Source organism: Ranitomeya imitator, chromosome 1 (genome assembly GCF_032444005.1).
Source record: "Ranitomeya imitator isolate aRanImi1 chromosome 1, aRanImi1.pri, whole genome shotgun sequence".
Taxonomy (NCBI): Eukaryota; Metazoa; Chordata; class Amphibia; order Anura; family Dendrobatidae; genus Ranitomeya; species Ranitomeya imitator.
Genome location: NC_091282.1, coordinates 1,191,153,322 through 1,191,176,693, shown reverse-complemented (window position 1 = coordinate 1,191,176,693; position 23,372 = coordinate 1,191,153,322). Strand labels below are relative to the sequence as shown.

General features: G+C 42.7%; 1 protein-coding gene across 1 annotated transcript in view; it reads right to left on the bottom strand.

The window, feature by feature from the left end:
- The window catches only part of OTOP1 (otopetrin 1), a 118,611-nt gene that overhangs the window by 4,617 nt on the left and 90,622 nt on the right, over positions 1 to 23,372 (bottom strand). The window contains exons 5-6 of the mRNA XM_069744843.1: positions 22,842 to 22,972; positions 14,894 to 15,822 (exon numbers count right to left, since the gene is read on the bottom strand). Of these exons, the coding sequence (XP_069600944.1) occupies positions 14,894 to 15,822; positions 22,842 to 22,972 (1,060 nt within the window). The remainder of the gene's footprint in view (positions 1 to 14,893; positions 15,823 to 22,841; positions 22,973 to 23,372) is intronic.

The following is a 23,372-nucleotide window of genomic DNA, read 5'->3' as shown; positions in this document are numbered from 1 at the left end:
TACGGAGGACACAGCATGAACTTCAACCCAATATTGCGGCCAGCATGCAGCCAGCGGGTAAGGAAAGGGTGAATCAAACACCCGAAATCCCTGCCCATATGACCACAAACCTGTCCCGCCAAATTCAGGTGACAGGCTCCCTTTAATAATGGATAGGCGTCTTATTGATGCCTCTCCGTTATTAGCCCAGCTTAATGTCACCTTACAAGAGCAAGGTGACATTAACCCCTTATTACCCCATATCCCACCGCTACACAGGAGTTGGAAGAGAGGGGCTAAGTGCCGAAATTGGCGCATCTTACAGATGCGCCATTTCTTAGGCAGCTGCGGACAGGTATTTGTAGCCTGGGGGGGGGGGGGGTTGGGGGGCAATATCCATGGCCCCTCTCTAGGCTATGAAAATCAGCCCGCAGCTGTCTGCGTAGTATATTGGCTGTTTGTTATTTTCAAATTTTTTACAGATGACACTGGCATCGGGGAACAAAGTGATAAGTGATGGTGAGTATGTACTCTATGTTTAATGTACTGTATGTCTGTATGTATGTATTGTATGTAATGTATGAATGTACGGTATGTAGTATGTAGTATGTATGTAGTATGTATGTATGTAGTATGTATGTATGTATGTAGCATGTATGCAGTATGTATGTAGCATGTAGTATGTATGCAGTATGCATGTATGTAGTATGTATGTAGTATGTAGCATGTATGTAGTATGTATGTAATATGTAGTATGTATGTAGCATGTATGTAGTATGTATGTAGTATGTATGTAGTATGTATGTATGTAGTATGTATGTAGTATGTATGTAGTATGCATGTATGTAGTATGTATGTAGTATGTATGTGGTATGTATGTAGTATGTATGCAGTATGTATGTATGTAGTATGTATTTAGTATGTATGTATGTAGTCTGTATGTATGAAGCATGTATGTAGTATGTATGTAGATTGTATGTAGTATGTATGTAGTATGTATGTATGTAGTATGTATGTAGCATTTAGTATGTATGTAGTATGTATGTAGCATGTATGTAGTATGTATGTAGTATGTATGTTGTATGTATGTATGTAGTATGTATGTATGCAATATGTATGTATGTAGTATGTATGTAGTATGGATGTACTATGGATGTAGTATGTATGTAGTATGGATGTAGTATGTATGTGGTATGTATGTAGTATGTATGCAGGATGTATGTATGTAGTATGTATTCAGTATGTATGTAGTCTGTATGTATGTAGTATGTATGTAGTATGTATGTATGTAGTATGTATGTAGTATGTATGTATGTAGCATTTAGTATGTGCGTAGTATGTAGTATGTATGTAGCATGTATGTAGTATGTATGTAGTATGTATGTTGTATGTATGTATGTATGTGTGTAATATGTATGTATGTAGTATGTATGTAGTATGGATGTACTATGGATGTAGTATGTATGTATGTAGTATGTATGTATGTAGTATGTATGTATGTAGTATGCATGTAGTATGTATGTATGTAGTATGTATGTATGTATGTAGTATGTATGTAGTATGTACGTGGTATGTATGGGTTTTTTTTTCATTCAACACATTAGCCGGATGATTGGACTACTACTGTCCCATCATTGGCTAATGTGTCAATCACTGTCACTGTAGTAGGCATCGTCCGATGGGACTTGTAGTGCCATCGGACGATGCCTGCACACACGCACAGAGCCCCGGCAGCCCGCACAGAGCCCTGGCACGCCGCCCAGAGCCCCGGCACACACGCACAGAGCCCCGGCACGCCGCACAGAGCCCCGGCACGCTGCACAGAGCCACGACAGCCTGCACAGAGCCCAGGCACACACGCACAGAGCCCGGCACACACACACAGAGCCCTGGCACGCCGCACAGAGCCCCGGCACACACGCACAGAGCCCCGGCACGCCGCACAGAGCCCCGGCAGGCACGCACAGAACCCCAGCAGGCATGCACAGACACCCCCACGGTTACGCACAGACCTTGCCCGCACACACACGCAGTCTCCGCCCACGCACCGCCCACACTCCATTATAGTGCATCATTGCACTATAGGAACTTTCGATTCCGGTATCCGATATCGCAAAAGTATCGGATCTCGGTATCGGAATTCCGATACAGCAAATATCGGCCGATACCCGATATTTGCAGTATCGGAATCCTCAACACTAGATATAACACATCATTGCATATACAGTATTTATCTCAAAGTGTTTCTCCAATCGTAGCATCATTGTTGGCCTGTGGCACTGTAGTGTTTATGGACCACTGGTAACACCTCCTTTCATTTAAATTAAGCTCTGGAGGCAGATTCTCAGGGAGATTTATGTCCGGCCCATAAATCTGTGTAGAGGGATAATGGTGTGCACTCAGGTAAAGGACGAGGAGGTGCTGGTAAAACAGACCATGAGGTCCAAACAGTCATATGTCAGAAAATTACCGCACACTCAGAGTTGATGTGATGCAAAGAATATCTCATAAGTTTATTATGTTAACAAGCAAGGTTACCACCAAAAGAAATTGCGTGCAGATAGAAACCCGACGTTTCGACCCTCCTGGGTCTTACTCAGTCATGGGGTTACTAGGGAGACAGAGAAATACTATCAGATATCAACCTAGCAAAATTAACAAAAAACGGGGAAAAAACATGTGCAGTAACATAAATACATAACAATCATATATACATATGTACACCATAGATCATAAAAAATAAACATTAGATACAATGCAGCCAGTGTTGGTCGTAGACTGCTGGTGAGGAGCAATAGTTTACAAATGAAATAAATCACGGAACATTGGTAATGAAAGGGTGGAAGATATAGAAGATAATGAAGATGGTAGAAATAACAAGAGCTGATTACCTTGATTACTGATTAAATGTATAAAGGTGGCAGAAGTTAGGCAGCAGTAAAGTTTCCCTCAATGTATAGTAACTGTGGTAAAAAATAGCAAGGTTATATAGGGTAACTGAAAATGCTGTAGAAGGTGTTTCGGATGGGGTGCGTGGACATTTGACCCTAGTAACCCCTCAGCCCACACGTAAATAACGATGACAGTAGGGGTGCAAAGAATGTCCAGATACTAAATATACTAAATGTAATGGGATCTAGATACTGAATATAATGGGGTCCACAATACAAGACCTGAACGTATAGTAAGAAAAAAGGGGGGGAGGTTAGCCATGTGGCATATTAGGAGGTACCATGGTCGGGTTATGAAGCACATAGTTACCTTAATAAAGTATGAGGTAGGGGTATAGAAATCCTCAATGCGTAATAATAGTTTGGAGGAATGGCCTCCTCTTGCATGGTGGGCCTATAGAACACATAATGGAATAGAGGGTAAGATGGGATGCGTAGGGGGTGGAAACCAGGCATTATGGAGGCATCATATATTGTCATGTTACACAGGAGAGCAGGCGCAGAAAAGCTTGAAATTTTAGGATAGGCTTTTGTTATTAATGGCCAATTTTTTTAATGACCGACTCAATTTTAGGCATGAAGGGATGAAAGGCATGAACAAAAGGTACCCTGTCCCCATTGGTTTGTTTCAAAAGTGGTGGTTGTGGTTCAAGCGCCCGTGACCTCTCCCGGTCAAGCAGGTGTTGAGGGTAGTTCCTTTCCCTGAATTTCAGGGACATATCATCAAGGCGTGTGGGGAGTATGGCAGGGTCAGAGACAATCTTGGCTACTCTAGTGAATTGAGATCGAGGAAGACTGTTACGTGTGGCCTTAGGGTGGCTACTTGTATAGTGTAGGAGACTGTTGCGGTCAGTTGGTTTTGAATAAATGTCAGTAGAGAGATGGCCCAGGTCGTCTTTGGACACAAGGGTATCTAAAAAGGAGATTTGTTGATGGTCGTGATGCATGGTAAATTGAAATTCAGGGTAGACTGAGTTAAGAAACTGATGAAATGTTTGCAGTAAGTCAGTGGGTCCTGTCCAAATGAAGAAAATATCATCAATATAGTGATGGTAACAGTCAATGTGTTGTTCAAATCTAGCATCAGTGAAAACAAAATTCTCCTCAAATGCATTCATAAACGCATTTGCGTACGCCGATCCGACATTGGAGCCAATCGCGGTCCACCGCCGTTGAATGTAATAGGTGTCCTCATATAAAAAGAAGTTCTCTTATAGGACTAGTTTCAGTAGATCCAGACATAACTGTATGGAACTCGTGGGCATGTTAGAGGTTTCCAATAATGCTTTAGAGGCTAGGATACCCTTTTCATGGGAGATGGAAGTATAGAAGCTATTCACGTCCATAGTGACCAGGAGGCTCTCTGGAGGTACAGTATTCAGTTGTCTAATTACATCAAGGAAGTGCCCGGTATCCAGTAAAAGGGATCTGGTTGTTTTAACCAGTGGTGTGAGGATCTTTTCTAGAAAGACCGAAAGGGGCGAAAGTATGGAATCCGTGGATGCCACGATGGGTCGACGGGGTTAGACAGGGACTTGTGGATTTTCCGGAGGACATAAAAGACAGGGGTTACTGGATAAGGGTTGGACAGGAATTTCGCTGTCTGCTGGTCAATCGTACCATTGTCGGTATACGTATTGATAACCGACTGGATTTTGCTGCGGATGTCAAAGGTGGGGTCCCTTGGAATAATTCTGTAAGTGTCACAGTCAGATAGTTGACGTAGTATCTCCCTAATGTATGTAGAATGGTCCATGATGACCGTAGCCCCTCCTTTGTCCGCTGGCTTAATAATAATAGATTTATTGTTCTGAAGTGATGTGAGTGCTTGTTTCTCAAATAATGTCAGATTTGTATGTGTGGGGAAGATGCCAAGATGGTGTTGGTGCGATAAATCCTTAATATCTTTGTCAACAAAAGAAATAAAAGTTTCAGTAGCGTGAAATGTCTGTGGCGGATTAAAGGAACTAGGGTTCCTTAGTCCCAGTGACGAGAGGGGAATCTCCACAACAGAGACGTCCCTGTGGGGAGACACTCTGTTCTCGTGTACCCTTCTAGAGTCCCAAAGTGACTGTTTGGACCTCATGGTCTGTTTTACCGGCACCTCCTCGTCCTTGCCCTGAGTGCACACCATTATCCCTCTATATATGATTTTTTGCTTGGTGTAGCATCGGTCCACCAGATGTCGTCAGACACTTTTGCATATGACATTACAACCAGCTCTAGTATACAATGCCTACAAGTAGTATTCAACCCCCTGCAGATTTAGCAGGTTTAATAAGATGCAAATAAGTTAGAGCAGGGGTCCCCAACTCCAGTCCTCAAGGCCCACCAACATGTCATGTTTTCAGGATTTCCTTAGTCTTGCCCAGGTAATAATTGCATCACCTGTGCAATGCAAAGGAAATCCTGAAAACATGACCTGTTGGTGGACCTTGAGGACTGGAGTTGGGGACCCCTGAGTTAGAGCCTTCAAACTTCAAACAAGAGCAGGATTTATTAACGGATGCATAAATCTTACAAACCAAAAAGTTTTGTTGCTCAGTTAAATTTTTATAAATTTTAAACATAAAAGTGTGGGTCAATTATTATGCAACCCCTAGGTTTAATATTTTGTGGAATAACCTTTGTTTGCAATTACAGCTAATAATCGTCTTTTATAAGACCTGATCAGGTCGGTACAGGTCTCTGAAGTTATCTTGGCCCACTCCTCCATGCAGATCTTCTCCAAGTTATCTAGGTTCTTTGGGTGTCTCATGTGGACTTTAATCTTGAGCTCCTTCCACAAGTTTTCAATTGGGTTAAGGTCAGGAGACTGACTAGGCCACTGCAACACCTTGATTTTTTGCATCTTGAACCAGGCCTTGGTTTTCTTGGCTGTGTGCTTTGGGTCGTTGTCTTGTTGGAAGATGAAATGACGACCCATCGTAAGATCCTTGATGGAGGAGCGAAGGTTCTTGGCCAAAATTTCCAGGTAGGCCGTGCTATCCATTTTCCCATGGATGCGGACCAGATGGCCAGGCCCCTTGGCTGAGAAACAGCCCCACAGCATGATGCTGCCACCACCATGCTTGACTGTAGGGATGGTATTCTTGGGGACGTATGCAGTGCCATCCAGTCTCCAAACGTCACGTGTGTGGTTGGCACCAAAGATATCGATCTTGGTCTCATCAGACCAGAGAACCTTGAACCAGTCAGTCTCAGAGTCCTCCAAGTGATCATGAGCAAACTGTAGACGAGCCTTGACATGACGCTTTGAAAGTTACGGGCTCGTCTGGAACGGAGACCATTGCGGTGGAGTACGTTACTTATGGTATTGACTGAAACCAATGTCCCCACTGCCATGAGATCTTCCCAGAGCTCCTTCCTTGTTGTCCTTGAGTTAGCCTTGACTCTTCGGACAAGCCTGGCCTCGGCACGGGAGGAAACTTTCAAAGGCTGTCCAGGCCGTGGAAGGCTAACAGTAGTTCCATAAGCCTTCCACTTCCGGATGATGCTCCCAACAGTGGAGACAGGTAGGCCCAACTCCTTGGAAAGGGTTTTGTACCCCTTGCCAGCCTTGTAACCCTCCACGATCTTGTCTCTGATGGCCTTGGAATGCTCCTTTGTCTTTCCCATGTTGACAATGTATGAGTGCTGTTCACAAGTTCAAGTTTGGGGAGGGTCTTAAATAATCAGAAAAGGCTGGAAAAAGAGATAATTAATCCAAACATGTGAAGCTCATTGTTCTTTGTGCCTGAACTACTTCTTAATACTTTAGGGGAACCAAACAGAATTCTGGTGGGTTGAGGGGTTGAATAATAAATGACCCTCTGAAAAGACTTTTCACAATTTAAAAAAAAAATAAACAAAGAAATAACATTCTTTTTTGCTGCAGTGCATTTCACACTTCCAGGCTGATCTACAGTCCAAATGTCACAATGCCAAGTTAATTCCAAATGTGTAAACCTGCTAAATCTGCAGGGGGTTGAATACTACTTGTAGGCACTGTACTTTACCAAGTCTCCAATTCAAGTGAGTTCTTGAAAACCCTCCTCCATGAATTGAGTACAAGAGACTATGAAAAGGAGCGAAGAAAGCTGATATCCTATGACTTACACTGCATAACCTTGGCAGAATACCATAAGCAGGGCAAGATCCTGAGGGGCCTTAGATGTAACTTGCGCCCCACTCTTTTTTTCCGATAATCCCGATTTTTGCGCCAAGTATTAGAGGATACTGAACAAATGTTCCTTGGATATTATTATTCTAACCATTGAATTCTTACTGAAAGCAATTACAGAAACCCAAGACAATATCAAGGCTATTGAAACCCAGCTGTCATCCACGCTATCTGCTACTGACTGGACCAGCCTCAAAGACAAGACAGACAAGATCCTTACAGACCACCAAAAGTTTCTACAGGAAAGGACACAACAAACGTTTCAACGCGACAACGACAATTATACCCATAACAGGGTCTACAAATGGAGCGATACCTCAGGAAACAATCCCCGGCGCGGACCATACCAGCGCAAAACGGGTTCCTTCAGCACAGAGAGCGACTCGTCCACAAGTTCCAGCAGACCCTGTTTTTTACCGAAAGGCCGCAGGGGAGGCTACAGCGTACCGACCGACAAGAAGATCGAGAAAGAATGATGACCCGTTCACAGGTAAGATACCTAATCTAGTAATGAACATCTTGGGTTATACGCTCTCCCCTGCGGAACTAAGCCTACTTCAGAAAGGACTATCTTTCTGCCCCACCCCCAACTGGGACAGCTTCCAGTTGGAGAGGGACCTTCAACGGTTTTATCGTCTGGTGAGACTCAAAACTCACTTTGGGACTCTAGAAGGGTACTCCGAGAAGAGAGTGTCTCCCAACGGGGACGTCTCTGTTGTGGAGATTCCCCTCTCGTCACTGGGACTAAGGAACCATAGTTCCTTTAATCCGCCACAGACATTTCACGCTACTGAAACTTTTATTTCTTTTGTTGACAAAGATATTAAGGATTTATCGCATCAACACCGTCTTGACTTCTTCCCCACACATACAAATCTGACATTATTTGAGAAACAAGCACTCACATCACTTCAGAACAATAAATCTACTATTATTAAGTCAGCGGGCAAAGGAGGGGCTACGGTCACCATGGACCGTTCTACATACTCTAGAGAGATACTACGTTAACTGTCTGACAGTGACAATTACAGAATTATTCCAAGGGACCCCACCTTTGACATCTGCAGCAAAATCGAGTCGGTTCTCAATACGAATACAGACAATGGTACGATTGACCAGCAGACAGCAAAATTCCTGTCCAACCCTCATCCAGTAACCCCTGTCTTTTATGTCCTCCCGAAAATCCACAAATCCCTGTCTAACCCCCCAGGTCGCCCCATTGTGGCATCCACGGATTCCATACTTTCGCCCCTTTCGGTCTTTCTAGAAAAGATCCTCGCACCACTGGTTAAAACAACCAGATCCTTTTTACTGGATACCAGGCACTTCCTTGATGTAATTAGACAACTGAATACTGTACCTCCAGAGAGCCTCCTGGTCACTATGGACGTGAATAGCCTCTATACTTCCATCTCCCATGAAAAGGGTATCCTAGCCTCTAAAGCATTATTGGAAACCTCTAACATGCCCACGAGTTCCATACAGTTATGTCTGGATCTACTGAAACTAGTCCTATATGAGAACTTCTTTTTATATGAGGACACCTATTACATCCAACGGTGGGGGACCGCGATGGGCTCCAATGTCGCACCAGCGTACGCAAATGCGTTTATGAACGCATTTGAGGAGAATTTTGTTTACACTGATGCTAGATTTGAACACGACATTAACTGTCACCATCGCTATATCGATGATATTTTCTTCATTTGGACAGGACTTACTGACTTACTGCAAACATTTCATGTGTAACAGGAGAGCCCCTAATCTCAAAGACAAATTAGTCAGGGCTGATATCGGCAGCTCACACCCAACCACCAGCCAAAGTGTCCTAGCAACACGCCGCCAGGGTACATTCCCCTGTCTCAACTGTGCCTCATGCTCTAATATAATCAAATCAGATAACGTCACACACCCTAGGACGGGCGAATCGTACCCCATCCACGGTTATTATACATGTGATTCCAACTTCGTGATTTACGTCGTAAAATGTCCCTGTGGCCTCCTTTATGTAGGTGAAACTACACAACATGTAAAGGACCGCATAGCGAGCCACAAGTCTACCATCCGTTGTGGGAAAACATGGCTGCCCATCCCTGAGCATTTCATCAAATTCAGGCATACGGTGGCGCAATTAAAATATCAAGTCATTGAACAGGTGCCAAGACCGAGAAGGGGAGGGAGTCATATTAAACAGCTGAAACTGAGAGAAACGTTCTGGATCCATAAGCTTAAGACCCTAACCCCCAAAGGTTTAAATAGGGAAATTGATTGGCTACTGTAATTTTTTGCCAATATTACGTTTTATTTTCCAGACACGGTGAGCCCACAGCCCATTAGGTGAGTTCCCCCTTAAACTTTTCTTTTCCATTACAGGGTTACTGATCTTAGACGTCAGGGTTTCTGTCCACTTATACTTCCCAAAGGGAGCCTTATCACGTACTAGTGATCCGGATCTAGTATACCATTTCCACCCCCATATACGGTTAATTCCAGGCACATGCATTCAGGCACGCACTAACACCTCTATTTTTACACCAAGTATATAGAGCCCCGTTACGCCTAGTTAGTCTGCTCTAACAGTCTATTATGCATAGCCGCACTTGTTACACGGTGCCGAAGTACAAGGATACTCATCTCATATATCAGGATCTATGTCCACTTATACCTCCCAAATGTAGTCTCATCACATACAGTGATCCAGGTCTAATCTCCTAGAATATATAACCGTACTCATTATTTCAATATACGGTTAATTCCGGGCACGTACATCCAGGCATCCATCAGCACCTTAATTTCTACACCCCCTATATTGAGCCCTATTACGCCTAGTGACTTTGTTCCAATTTATGCATAGCCGCACTTATTACATGGTGCAGGACATTTCCAGGTGCTATTAGCCTCGGTTCCAGATCCAGACGGCGTCCTCCTAACACCGCACTACGGTGCTGTCTCAGCCAGACACGTGACCACACGTTGTCAAACCCCTCTTCTGGCACTTACATGCCCATAATGACATTCAGTGCCCACCGCGCATGCTCGGCTATCCCAGCGACGGAGCGCCGCGTCACTTCCGGTACTAGGGGCCTCACTTCCGGTACGGCGGTACTAGTGACGGTACATAAACCCGCCTTCTCCCTCACTCCTCACATGCCACTCATTGCAAGGCACGGGAGTGCCGCTGTATACAGCCATCTAGGACGCTGCAGGTATTTTAATTTTCTCCTATTACGCTGTGCCACCTCTGTTCTTTTTAACATCCCCTCACCATATGGATGTCTTCCCCAGGCCCACCACGCAAGCTGAAGCCATCCCACCGGGCAAATATCATTCAGCAGGGAATTCTATACCCTCACTTCACGCCGCAATTAGGTAATTACATGCGCTCCATGACAATATATAATGCCTCCATAATGCCTGGTTTCCACCCCCTACGCATCCCATCTTACCCTCTACAGCATTATGTGTTCCATAGGCCCACCACGGAAGCGGAGGCCATTCCTCCAAACTATTATTACGCATTGAGGTTTTCCATACCACTACCTCATACTTTATTAAGGTAACTATGTGCTTCATAACCCGACCATGGTACCTCCTAATATGCCACATGGCTAACCCCCCCCCCTTTTCTTACTATACGTTGAAGTCTTGTATGGTGGACCCCATTATATTCAGTATCTAGATCCCATTATATTTAGTATTTTTAGTATCTGGATGTTCTTTGCAACCCTACTGTTATAATTATTTACGGGTGGGCTGAGAGGGTACTAGGGTCAAATGTCCAGGCACCCCATCCGAAACACCTTCTACCTCATTTTCAGTTACCCCCATATAACCTCTCTATTTTTTACCACAGTTACTATACATTGAGGGAAACTTTACTGCTGCCTAACCTCTGCCACCTTTATACATTTAATCAGGAATCAAGGTAATCAGCTCTTGTTATTTCTACCATCTTCATTATCTTCTACATCTTCCACCCTTTCATTACCAATGTTCCGTGATTTATTTCATTTGTAAACTATTGCTCCTCACCAGCAGTCTACGACCAACACTGGCTGCATTGTATCTAATGTTTACTTTTTATGACCTATGGTGTACATATGTATATATAATTGTTATGTATTTATGTTAACTACCCGGATATTAACTGGGAAACAGAAACCTGTGAAACCCATAAAGGCAACAGGTTTCTGCTAATAACCAAGAAAAATTATCTTTCACAATTGGTGCAGAATCCAACCAGAGGAGCAGCACTTTTAGACCTAATACTATCTAATAGACCTGACAGAATAACAAATCTGAAGGTGGTCGGGCATCTAGGAAATAGCAACCACAATATTGTGCAGTTTCACCTGTCTTTCACTAGGGGGACTTGTCAGGGAGTCACAAAAACACTGAACTTTAGGAAGGCAAAGTTTGACCAGCTTAGAGATGCCCTTAATCTGGTAGACTGGGACAATATCCTCAGAAATAAGAATACAGATAATAAATGGGAAATGTTTAAGAACATCCTAAATAGGCAGTGTAAGCGGTTTATACCTTGTGGGAATAAAAGGACTAGAAATAGGAAAAACCCAATGTGGCTAAACAAAGAAGTAAGACAGGCAATTAACAGTAAAAAGAAAGCATTTGCACTACTAAAGCAGGATGGCACCATTGAAGCTCTAAAAAACTATAGGGAGAAAAATACTTTATCTAAAAAACTAATTAAAGCTGCCAAAAAGGAAACAGAGAAGCACATTGCTAAGGAGAGTAAAACTAATCCCAAACTGTTCTTCAACTATATCAATAGTAAAAGAATAAAAACTGAAAATGTAGGCCCCTTAAAAAATAGTGAGGAAAGAATGGTTGTAGATGACGAGGAAAAAGCTAACATATTAAACACCTTCTTCTCCACGGTATTCACGGTGGAAAATGAAATGCTAGGTGAAATCCCAAGAAACAATGAAAACCCTATATTAAGGGTCACCAATCTAACCCAAGAAGAGGTGCGAAACCGGCTAAATAAGATTAAAATAGATAAATCTCCGGGTCCGGATGGCATACACCCACGAGTACTAAGGGAACTAAGTAATGTAATAGATAAACCATTATTTCTTATTTTTAGGGACTCTATAGCGACAGGGTCTGTTCCGCAGGACTGGCGCATAGCAAATGTGGTGCCAATATTCAAAAAGGGCTCTAAAAGTGAACCTGGAAATTATAGGCCAGTAAGTCTAACCTCTATTGTTGGTAAAATATTTGAAGGGTTTCTGAGGGATGTTATTCTGGATTATCTCAATGAGAATAACTGTTTAACTCCATATCAGCATGGGTTTATGAGAAATCGCTCCTGTCAAACCAATCTAATCAGTTTTTATGAAGAGGTAAGCTATAGGCTGGACCACGGTGAGTCATTGGACGTGGTATATCTCGATTTTTCCAAAGCGTTTGATACCGTGCCGCACAAGAGGTTGGTACACAAAATGAGAATGCTTGGTCTGGGGGAAAATGTGTGTAAATGGGTTAGTAACTGGCTTAGTGATAGAAAGCAGAGGGTGGTTATAAATGGTATAGTCTCTAACTGGGTCGCTGTGACCAGTGGGGTACCGCAGGGGTCGGTATTGGGACCTGTTCTCTTCAACATATTCATTAATGATCTCGTAGAAGGTTTACACAGTAAAATATCGATATTTGCAGATGATACAAAACTATGTAAAGCAGTTAATACAAGAGAAGATAGTATTCTGCTACAGATGGATCTGGATAAGTTGGAAACTTGGGCTGAAAGGTGGCAGATGAGGTTTAACAATGATAAATGTAAGGTTATACACATGGGAAGAAGGAATCAATATCACCATTACACACTGAATGGGAAACCACTGGGTAAATCTGACAGGGAGAAGGACTTGGGGATCCTAGTTAATGATAAACTTACCTGGAGCAGCCAGTGCCAGGCAGCAGCTGCCAAGGCAAACTGGATCATGGGGTGCATTAAAAGAGGTCTGGATACACATGATGAGAGCATTATACTGCCTCTGTACAAATCCCTAGTTAGACCTCACATGGAGTACTGTGTCCAGTTTTGGGCACCGGTGCTCAGGAAGGATATAATGGAACTAGAGAGAGTACAAAGGAGGGCAACAAAATTAATAAAGGGGATGGGAGAACTACAATACCCAGATAGATTAGCGAAATTAGGATTATTTAGTCTAGAAAAAAGACGACTGAGGGGCGATCTAATAATCATGTATAAGTATATAAGGGGACAATACAAATATCTCGCTGAGGATCTGTTTATACCAAGGAAGGTGATGGGCACAAGGGGGCATTCTTTGCGTCTGGAGGAGAGAAGGTTTTTCCACCAACATAGAAGAGGATTCTTTACTGTTAGGGCAGTGAGAATCTGGAATTGCTTGCCTGAGGAGGTGGTGATGGCGAACTCAGTCGAGGGGTTCAAGAGAGGCCTGGATGTCTTCCTGGAGCAGAACAATATTGTATCATACAATTATTAGGTTCTGTAGAAGGACGTAGATCTGGGGATTTATTATGATGGAATATAGGCTGAACTGGATGGACAAATGTCTTTTTTCGGCCTTACTAACTATGTTACTATGTTACTATGTTACTGCATCCGTTTTTTGTTAATTTTGCTAGGTTGATATCTGATAGTGTTTCTGTGTCTCCCTAGTAACCCCATGAGTAAGACCCAGGAGGGTCGAAACGTCGGGTTTCTATCTGCACGCAATTTCTTTTGGTGGCAACCTTGCTTGTTAACATAATAAACTTATGAGATATTCCATTCTTTAATTGAATTCATAAAATGCTCATCCTAATATCAGGATTATGCAGCCATTCTGACATATATTTTATCTCATGTCACCAGCTTCTTCAGCTCTATTGGATCTATTTAAAGGGAACCTGACAGCTTGCCCAGGTTTTCCAAACCGCCACCATGTATTATTGCTATGTCAATACCCTAACAAGTCCTTTATATTGTCTAATTGATTTCTGCATATGGTAAAAGAAAACTATTTAATAAGTGCACTGGTGATATACTAATTAGTGGGTGAATAGTCATGGTGGCATTGTTTTCCCCAAACTACTCATCCAATTCATCATGTTATCACCCTCCTGTTGGTAGGAGTAAATGATTTCTAAGAGTGGCTTCTCAGCAATAAACAGTAAACTGGGTGTACCCTGTGCTGTAAGCCGGGTGTACGCACCCTGTCTTCATCGGCACGCTGCGCATGCAGTAGCTATATCCTGTTACAGGTGTATATATCCTGCATCGGCACTGCATGTCTGGACTTGAGCAACGCACCAACAAACCAAGGGTGCACCGCATACACAGCAAAACTTTTCTGCTGCTTTTTTAATGTAAAACATTTTCTGCATTGAACAGTTTGAGTAAAGTGGATGTGACATCATTAAAACTCATGCCCCCTGTGCCTTTAAGATGCTGTTGAACTGTGCAAGTCTTGGTACATTTGGTACTTCTATGGGGAGCCTGAATTAAATACATGTAAAAGATGTCATTTTGTTTTTATGTGCAGAATTCCAGTATTTATGACCCCCCCCCCCCCACAATTAAAATAAAAACACAGTGTGAGTCAAATATGCATCAAAAATGCAACCCAATATGTAGAACAGATTGATTTTACATACTTTGGCGCAGTCAATTGCAGAAAAAAGTCAACGGAACAAAAGCAGAAATTTTGCACCTCTGGGCTGAACTGGATGGACAAATGTCTTTTTTCGGCCTTACTAACTATGTTACTATGTTACTATGTAACATGGCTACGGAAGGAAAACTACTTACCGAAATGTTGCAGAGGAAGAGGAATGCCGCAATGTTTTTGAGAATTCTCCGTTTCTTGTTGAGTTTTGCCGACCGGTTTGCTTGTATAGCCATAATGGATGGAGCAAGTCTGATAGAGTTATTGTTTTCTTGATTCTTTTTTTCTTCTGAGGAGGCTTCTCCCAGAGACAGTTCTGAATTGGACATGTAAGGGAATTCCTTGTTAAAAATAGTGACTGATTCATTGACCACCTCATACGAAGGGCTGAGGGACAATGTACTTCTACCAGACATAGAAAATATCCTTTCAATGGCCCGGCTATCCATAGGTTCCTCTTCTTCCTTACGGTGTATACACTCAATTATAAACAGATTCTGAACAGACTTCTCGATGATAACCAGGATAGAATAAGGTAAGTTGTACCAAGAATAATCAGGGGGAGTCTCAGCACAGATAATAGCCAAGATAGAACCCCAAGAGATGAGCCAAGAACCACACGCAGAACCAACAAGAAGATCCGAGTCCAGTTTCTTAGCAGGACTTTCCGTTTTATCCAATGACTTATTTTCCAGTCTGTAAATGAAAAGACCAATGATACCTGCCGTGCACATAAGTGTCAATACTATAATGGCAAAGACGTAGAACATGGTGAGGGCCAGTTCACTTCTGGTCTTCGATCTTCCAATCTGAATGAGATATACAACCAAGACGGCAATGGTGGTCGTGAGAACGATCAGGCCCATAATTGTACCAGCTGTGATACCATGAAACTTGAAGTGGATCTTCTGCTGGTGATGCTTCACGGTGCGCCCAATGTTCTTCCACAAGACGTAGAGCATGGTGGAGGACAGTATGTGGTACTCAATTGTGAATGGATACAGATAGTATATACCTTCTGAAAAGATGGAGCACACATTGGCTGTGCAATTGCATTCTGGTGTATGGTGATCTATAAAAAAAAAAACAAGAATATAGAATTAAGTTGTGAAAGCACTTTTTATATGCAGATAAAGAATGCATTACCATTGTGCAACAATATGTATCTACTCATGTCTTTAAAGAGATTTCGTTTTAATTATTGATTTCCAAAACCAATCATTTCCAAAATCTTGCTTTGATTGTGCTTTCTGTGATTAAAAGCAAACATTATTTTGGGTCCACCAAAAAGGAAAAAAGAAAAACGCCGCAGCACAGCCTGAAGCGAGGTTCGGTACACACTCAGTCCTTAATAATGGAACACTGACAGTCTCGGGAGGTGCTCGCGTAGAAAAACAGGAACATACCATATAACAATAGTAGAAAGAACGCGGCAACACTCACCGGACCTGTGATCAAGTCTTGGACCCATGGACCCGTAGAAGAGCCGGTTTGGCGTGAAACGGCCGTCGTCCTTTCCCCGCTCACCTCCTTTGCTCCTCCACTCCCCCGTGTCGTGAAGATGGTTCTACATGCTTTCTAATAAAGACAAGACTTGATCACAGGTCCGGTGAGTGTTGCCGCGTTCTTTCGACTATCATTATTTTGGGTCCAAGAAGCCATATTTGTATAATTTGTCCTGTGTATTTAAAATATGTTTCCGATTAGTGATGAGCGAACTTCCTCAGATAAGGTGTTCTCCGAGCATACTTGGGTGGAAACTGAGTGTCTTTGGCGTGCTCAAAAAATATGTTTCAAGTCCCCGCAGCTGCATCTCTCGTGGTTGTCCGACAGCAGCAACACATGCATAGATTACCTGTTTTTTAGGAAATCCCTTCATGTGTTGCGGGTGTCGAAGAGCCGTGAGACATGCAACCGCTGGGACTCGGACATATTATTTAAGCACGCCGAAGACACTCGTTTAGCACAGGAGCAAGGTTGGATAATACTTTATGTGAGCACATTCACTCATCGCTATATCTGATATCGTGTCCAATGTGTGAATGGTGTGTATGTGGCATGTACCCAATGTATCAGCGGTGTGGATGCAGCATTTGCACAGTATTTATGTGGTGTGGAAGCGGCTTGTGTCTTTTACGTGAGTGATGTGGATGTTACATACGTTCTACAAGTATGTGTGGATGCAACATGTGTATAGGGTATATATGGTTTACATGACATGTGGCAGTTGTCCTATATGTAAGTGGTGTGGATGCGGCATGTGTCCTATGTGTGGATACGACATATATCTTATACATGAATGGTGCGCATGCAGGTTATGTTCTTTGAGTGAGCAGTGTTTATGGGTCATGTGTTGCATGTGTGTCACTAGTGTGTACAGAGTCTTGAAAATGTATTCATACCCCATAGACTTTTCTAGATTTTTTTCATGTTACACCCACAAATTAAATATATAGATTATTGGGATTTTATGTGATATACCAATACTAATTAGCAAGTGTTTGTGAAGTGTAAAGGAAATGGTACATGGTTTTTAAAATATTTAAAAAATATAAATCTGTAAATTGTGACGTATTTTTGCATTCAGCGCCCCTGAGTCAATACTTTGTAGGACCACCATTCGCTGCAGTTACCGCTGCAAGTCTTTTGGGGTCTGTTTCTACCAGCTTTACACATTAGAAGCTGAACTTTTTCCCATTCTGCTTCACAAGCTAGCTCTAGCTCAGTGAGATGAGATGGAGACGTCTGTGAATGACAATTTTTAAGTCTTGCCACAGATTGTCAATGGGATTTAATTCTGGACTGTGACTGGGATGCTCCCACACATGATTATGTTTTGATATAAAGCATCCATTGTAGCTCTGGCAGAATGTTTAGGGTCATTGTCCTGCCAAAAGGTGAATCTACACCTCAGTCTCAAGTCTTTTGCAGCCTCTAACTGGTTTTCCTCCAGGATTGCCCTGTAACCATCAACTTCCCATCAAGTCTGACCAATTCTCTGTCCCTGCTGAAGAAAAGCATCCCCACAGTATGAGGCTACCACCACATTTTACGGTGGGGATGATGTTTTCAGGGTGATGTGCAGTGTTAAATTTCTGCCACACATAGTGCTTTGCATTTAGCACAAAAAGTGTCACCTTGGTCTCATCTGAACATAGCACCTTCTTCCACACGCCATGTAAGGGACACAACTAGCATATGAAAGAAGGTGCTCTGGTCAAATGAGACCAAAATAGAACTCTTGGGCGCTAAATGCAAAACGCTATGTGTGGCAGAAAACTAACACTGCTCATCACCCTGATAAAACCATCCCCACCACCAAACATGGTGGTGGCAGCATAACGCTGTGGGGAGGCTTTTCTTCAGCAAGCGCAGACAGACTCCAAAACTCTTGCTGCAGTAACTGCAGTGAAAGATGGTCCTACAAAGTATTGACTCGGGGGGCTGAATACAAATGTACATTACAATTTTCAGATTTATTTTTTTTAAATATTTAGAAAACCATGTATCATTTCATTTACAGTTCATGAACACTTATTATTTGTTGTTTGTACTGGGTGGACCATTTATATGGAAACACCTAAATAAAATTGGAATGGTTGGTGATATCAACTTCCAGTTTGTGGCACATTAGTATATGGGAGGGGAAAAACTTTTCTAGATGGGTGTTGACCATGTCAGCCATTTTGAAGTCGGCCATTTTGGATCCAACTTTATTTTTTCCAATGGGAAGAGGGTCATGTGACACATCAAACTTATTGAGAATTTCACAAGAAAAACAATGGTGTGCTTGATTTTAATGTAACTTTATTCTTTCATGAGTTATTTACAAGTTTATGACCACTTATAAAGTGTGTTCAAAATGCTGCCCATTGTGTTGGGATTGTCAATGCAACCCTCTTCTCCCACTCTTGACATACCAATAGCAACACCGCAGAAGAAAAGCACAGGCTTCTAGTATTGTTTCAGATGCTGCACATCTCGTATTTTCACAGCATAGACAATTGCCTTCAGATGACCCCAAAGATAAAAGTCTAAGGGGGTCAGATTGGGATACCTTGGTGGCCATTCAACTGGCTCACGGCGACCATCATGATGATGTGTTGCTTTCTTTATGCACTGAAGATGGCACGTTCCCTGAGTTTTTCCAGCAAGATGGTGCACCACCACATTATAGGTGTCAGGTCTGAGCATTCATACATGAACAGTTTTCTGGAAAGTGGATTGGTCATCGTGGGCCAGTTGAATGGCCACCAAGGTCTCCCAATCTGATCCCCTTAGACTTTTATCTTTGGAGTTCCATGGTTTTCAGTATCATCTCTATGCCGATGACACACAGATCTACATCTCTGGAGCAGATATCACCACCCTACTAACCAGAATCCCACAAGGTCTGTCTGCTATTTCATCCTTTTCCGCTAGATTTCTAAAACTTAATATGGACAAAACAGAATTCATCATCTTTCCCCCATCACACTTGACTTCCCCAACAGACCTTTCCATTAAAGTAAATGGCTGCCCACTCTCCCGAGTCCCACAAGCTCGCTGCCTCGGGGTAATCCTTGACACTGATCTCTCCTTCAAACCACATATCCAAGCCCTTTCCAGTTCCTGCGGACCGCAATTCAAAAATATTTCCCGAATCCGTACATTCCTCAACCAAGAATCTGTAAAAACCCTAGTCCATGCCCTCATCATCTCCCGCCTTGACTACTGCAACCTTCTGCTCTGTGGCCTCCCTTCTAACACTCTCGCATCCCTCCAATCTATTCTAAACTCTGCTGCCCAACTAATCCACCTGTCCCCCGGCTATTCCGCAGCCTCTCCCCTCTGTCCAGTTCAAAACCCTAACCATGACATACAAAGCCATCCACAACCTGTCTCCTCCATACATCTGTGACCTCGTCTCCTGGTACTTACCTGCACGCAACCACCAATCCACACAAGACCTTCTTCTTTACTCCCCTTTTATCTCCTCTTCCCACAATCGCATACAAGATTTCTCGCGGGCATCACCCCTACTCTGGAACTCTCTACCCCAACATATCAGACTTTCACCTACTGTAGAAGCCTTCAAAAAGAACACGAAAACCTACCTCTTCCAACAAGCCTAGTAACCACTCATAGACCAAACCGCTGCATGACCAGCTCTACCCTCACCTATTGTATCCTCACCCATCCCTTGTAAATTGTGAGCCCTCGCGGGCAGGGTCCTATCTACCTATGTACCGGTCGTCACTTGTATTGATTAAGATTATTGTACTTGTCTTTTATTATGTATACCCCTCCTCACATGCAAAGCGCTATGGAATAAATGGCGCTATAATAATAAATAATAATAATAATAATAAAAGTGTATATTTACTATTGCTATGGGAGTTAATCTTGCGCCTTTAGCCTTTTCCATTATGACATAGTAAATGTGCTTTGTTGTATAAGGGTATTCTTTCACCATTTTCTTGCCCTTTTTTAATGATTTTACTGTGTATGTGTATTTTGTGTATGTGTTAGGTATCAATAAAGCATTCTTTTCATTTTTTTCTGATATACTCTTACATTCATTGAATTGTTATGGATGTTTGGTGCCTGTTATACACTATTTTCTTCCATTTAACATTAATGTCATACATTGTTTTGGTGCATGGCACATCATCCTATATTATTGTTGTTGTGGTGCCGATTCATTGCAGTTTTCCAATATGTGCAATGCATTAATGCTTTTCGTACAAGATTTTCCAGTCTTTGTGGTTTGTTGCCATCGAAACCTTGAGGGTTCAGTCACCATCTTTGCACATGGGTCGTTGTCTGTTCCTGGGATTAACCATATATATCAAGAAAGCCAAAGGCGGAATCTGACTCAGGAAAGATACAGTAAGAAGCAAGCTGGATATCTGGGTAACTCATATTAAATTCATATTCACTTATCTGCCCTACTTTGTATCTATGTACTCTGTCCAAGGCAGAGTTATTAGTTGGTTTCTCACTGGCACACAACTCCTGGTGCAGACACTCATCATTCCCTCCTTGCATGTTACTCACTAGTGAAAATACTAAAGACTAAGACTATTCTTTCATGAACGGGCTCAGTGGTTAGCACTGTTGCCTCTCAGAACTGGGGTCCAGGGTTCAAATCAACCCAAAATACAACATTGCCATGGAATTTGTATGTTCGCCTTGTGTTTGTACGGGTTTCCTCCAGGTGCTCTGGTTTCCTCTCACACCCCAAAAGGTCTTCCTATGAATTTGGCACAAGTATGTCTGAAATAGGGAAATTAGATTGTGAGCCTCACTGAAGACAGGGACTGTTGTTTTAACAGCGGTGGCAACAATAGCCTTCTTAATTCTTTTTTTTTTTTTATTCAAATAAATTTTTATTAAGAATAACAAGATAAATGACATGTTACATTCTCATTTTCAATACAAAGCTTCCCCCCCCCTTCAAACATTCCCCTTCAATCTCACCACCCCCCAACCCCACCCAACAAAGCAGCTCACCTTGCTTAGCACTTCCATCATTAGACCAATATACTATCTAATCCCTCGGCCAATAATATAAGCCTCATTTAACATTACCATTAATTAGGAACCTTAATTAACTCTCCCTCTATAATACCCCTATCCCATAGCAATCCACGGAGACCACATTTTATTGAACATTTCGATTTTCCCTCTTTTTTTATAAAACCCCTTTTCTAGTGTGAGGCCCTGCTTCACATACTGGAGGAACTCTCCTCTTGACGGCGGTTCTTCCCTAATCCAATTTCGAGCTATTACCTTCCTAGCCATGTATAACAATCTGGCAATAGCTATCTTCAGGTTGTTATCCACTCCAATCTCATCCACACATCCCAACAAGCACACAACTGGATCCCTTGGCACCTTACATCCATACGCACCTTCCATACGACTCAAAACTACCACCCAAAAAGCAGCCAGTCTCGGACACGTCCACATCATATGGAGTATATCAGCATCTGCAGTTTTACACCTCGGGCATTCAGAATCATCACGCAAACCAGCCTTATATAGCACCATCGGTGACTTATAAACCCTGTGTATCACATAGAGCTGTGACAGTCTATACGGTTCGCTCAGTGACAATCGTGGGACCCATTCTAGCACCGACTCCCAAGTCTCATTCTCCATTGGACCCAGATCCCTCTCCCACTTAGCTCTCGCCATTATTGGAAACCCCAATAGGAAAGTGTGCAACAGATCTTTATACAAAGTAGATATGACTCCCCCAGTAGTCCCTTCATTACACACATACTCCAGTACTATATCCCTCTGAATTCCAATACCTCCGTTTCTACTCTGAGCTCCAAAAGCATGCCTCATCCGCAAATACTGAAATTCCCCCAGTCCCAAGACCAAATTCTGCCTGTAATTGGGAAAATGATTTCAATTCACCTCGCTCAATTATTTGATACGCGTACTGAATCCCTTTGACTTGCCATTCTGTCAGTACCCCCAGTGCCTCAAACTCCTGTAAGTTGCTGATATGCCATAGCGGTGAGAATCTAGTCAAATCCGTGACCCCCCGTTAATGTCTCAGCCTACCCCACAGCCTGCGTATCAACAACACAGTCGGGTATAATTTCCCCAGAGCCCCCAGGGATCCATCCTCCAAACATTGTACCACTGGCCTTCTTTTTGTCACCACTTCCATCAGCCGCTGTACTGCCCCAGATGACCCTACATGCGCCCAGCCTTTTAAATGCTGACTCTGGGCTGCAAGAAAATATATTTCAAGGTTAGGCAATGCCAATCCCCCATCTTCCTTGGGTCGCTGAAGTGTCTCCAGTTTGATACGCGGATGCTGTCTCCCCCATATCAAATTCCTGAACAGAGAGTTAATCTGTCTAAATCTCCCGCGTGGTATCCAAACTGGCGCATTATGAAGAATATACAGTATTTTTGGCATCAAAATCATTTTAATAAGATTCACCCTACCTACCACAGATAAATGCAGTTTAAGCCAAGCATCTGCTTTCGCTTTAAGAACACCTAAGATTGGAGTCAGATTTCTATGTATATAGTCAGTAACAGGCATAGATACCCATATTCCAAGGGAGCTTTCTTAATTCTTACCCATTGTTATATTCGAGAACCCAAGAGTAATGAGTCTTTCCTTATGTTCATTCAGCTGGTGCTTGGACTCTGTTAAAACTCCATTAACCCATAACAGAAGGTTTGTAAACACCGCGTGGATCAGACCAAACCTAGAACAGAAATCACAAAGGTCCATGGGTTTAACGAGAAATTGACTTTCTCTGGGAAGAACTGATTTACACATCATACTTTATTCATTGCCCTCAAAACTTGTCTTCAGTACTTTTGGACCAGCTGCTGAACCACCGATAGACCTTAAATGTCCAGGTGGTCCACGTTCTACCCTTCAGTGATGTCCTAAAATGCTCTAATACAGTCAAACTCCCCATAGAGAAGACAGAGACAGTTTATTACCATCTCTGTCTTCCCAATCGCTGTATACACAGCACTGAACAATCACTATAGACAGCATATAGGAAGCGCTAACAATGCTTCCTCTTCCTGACCCAGTGGTCATGTGATTGCTGGGCCTAGGAAAGGTCAGTTCTGCTATACAGTCAGGAGGAGGCG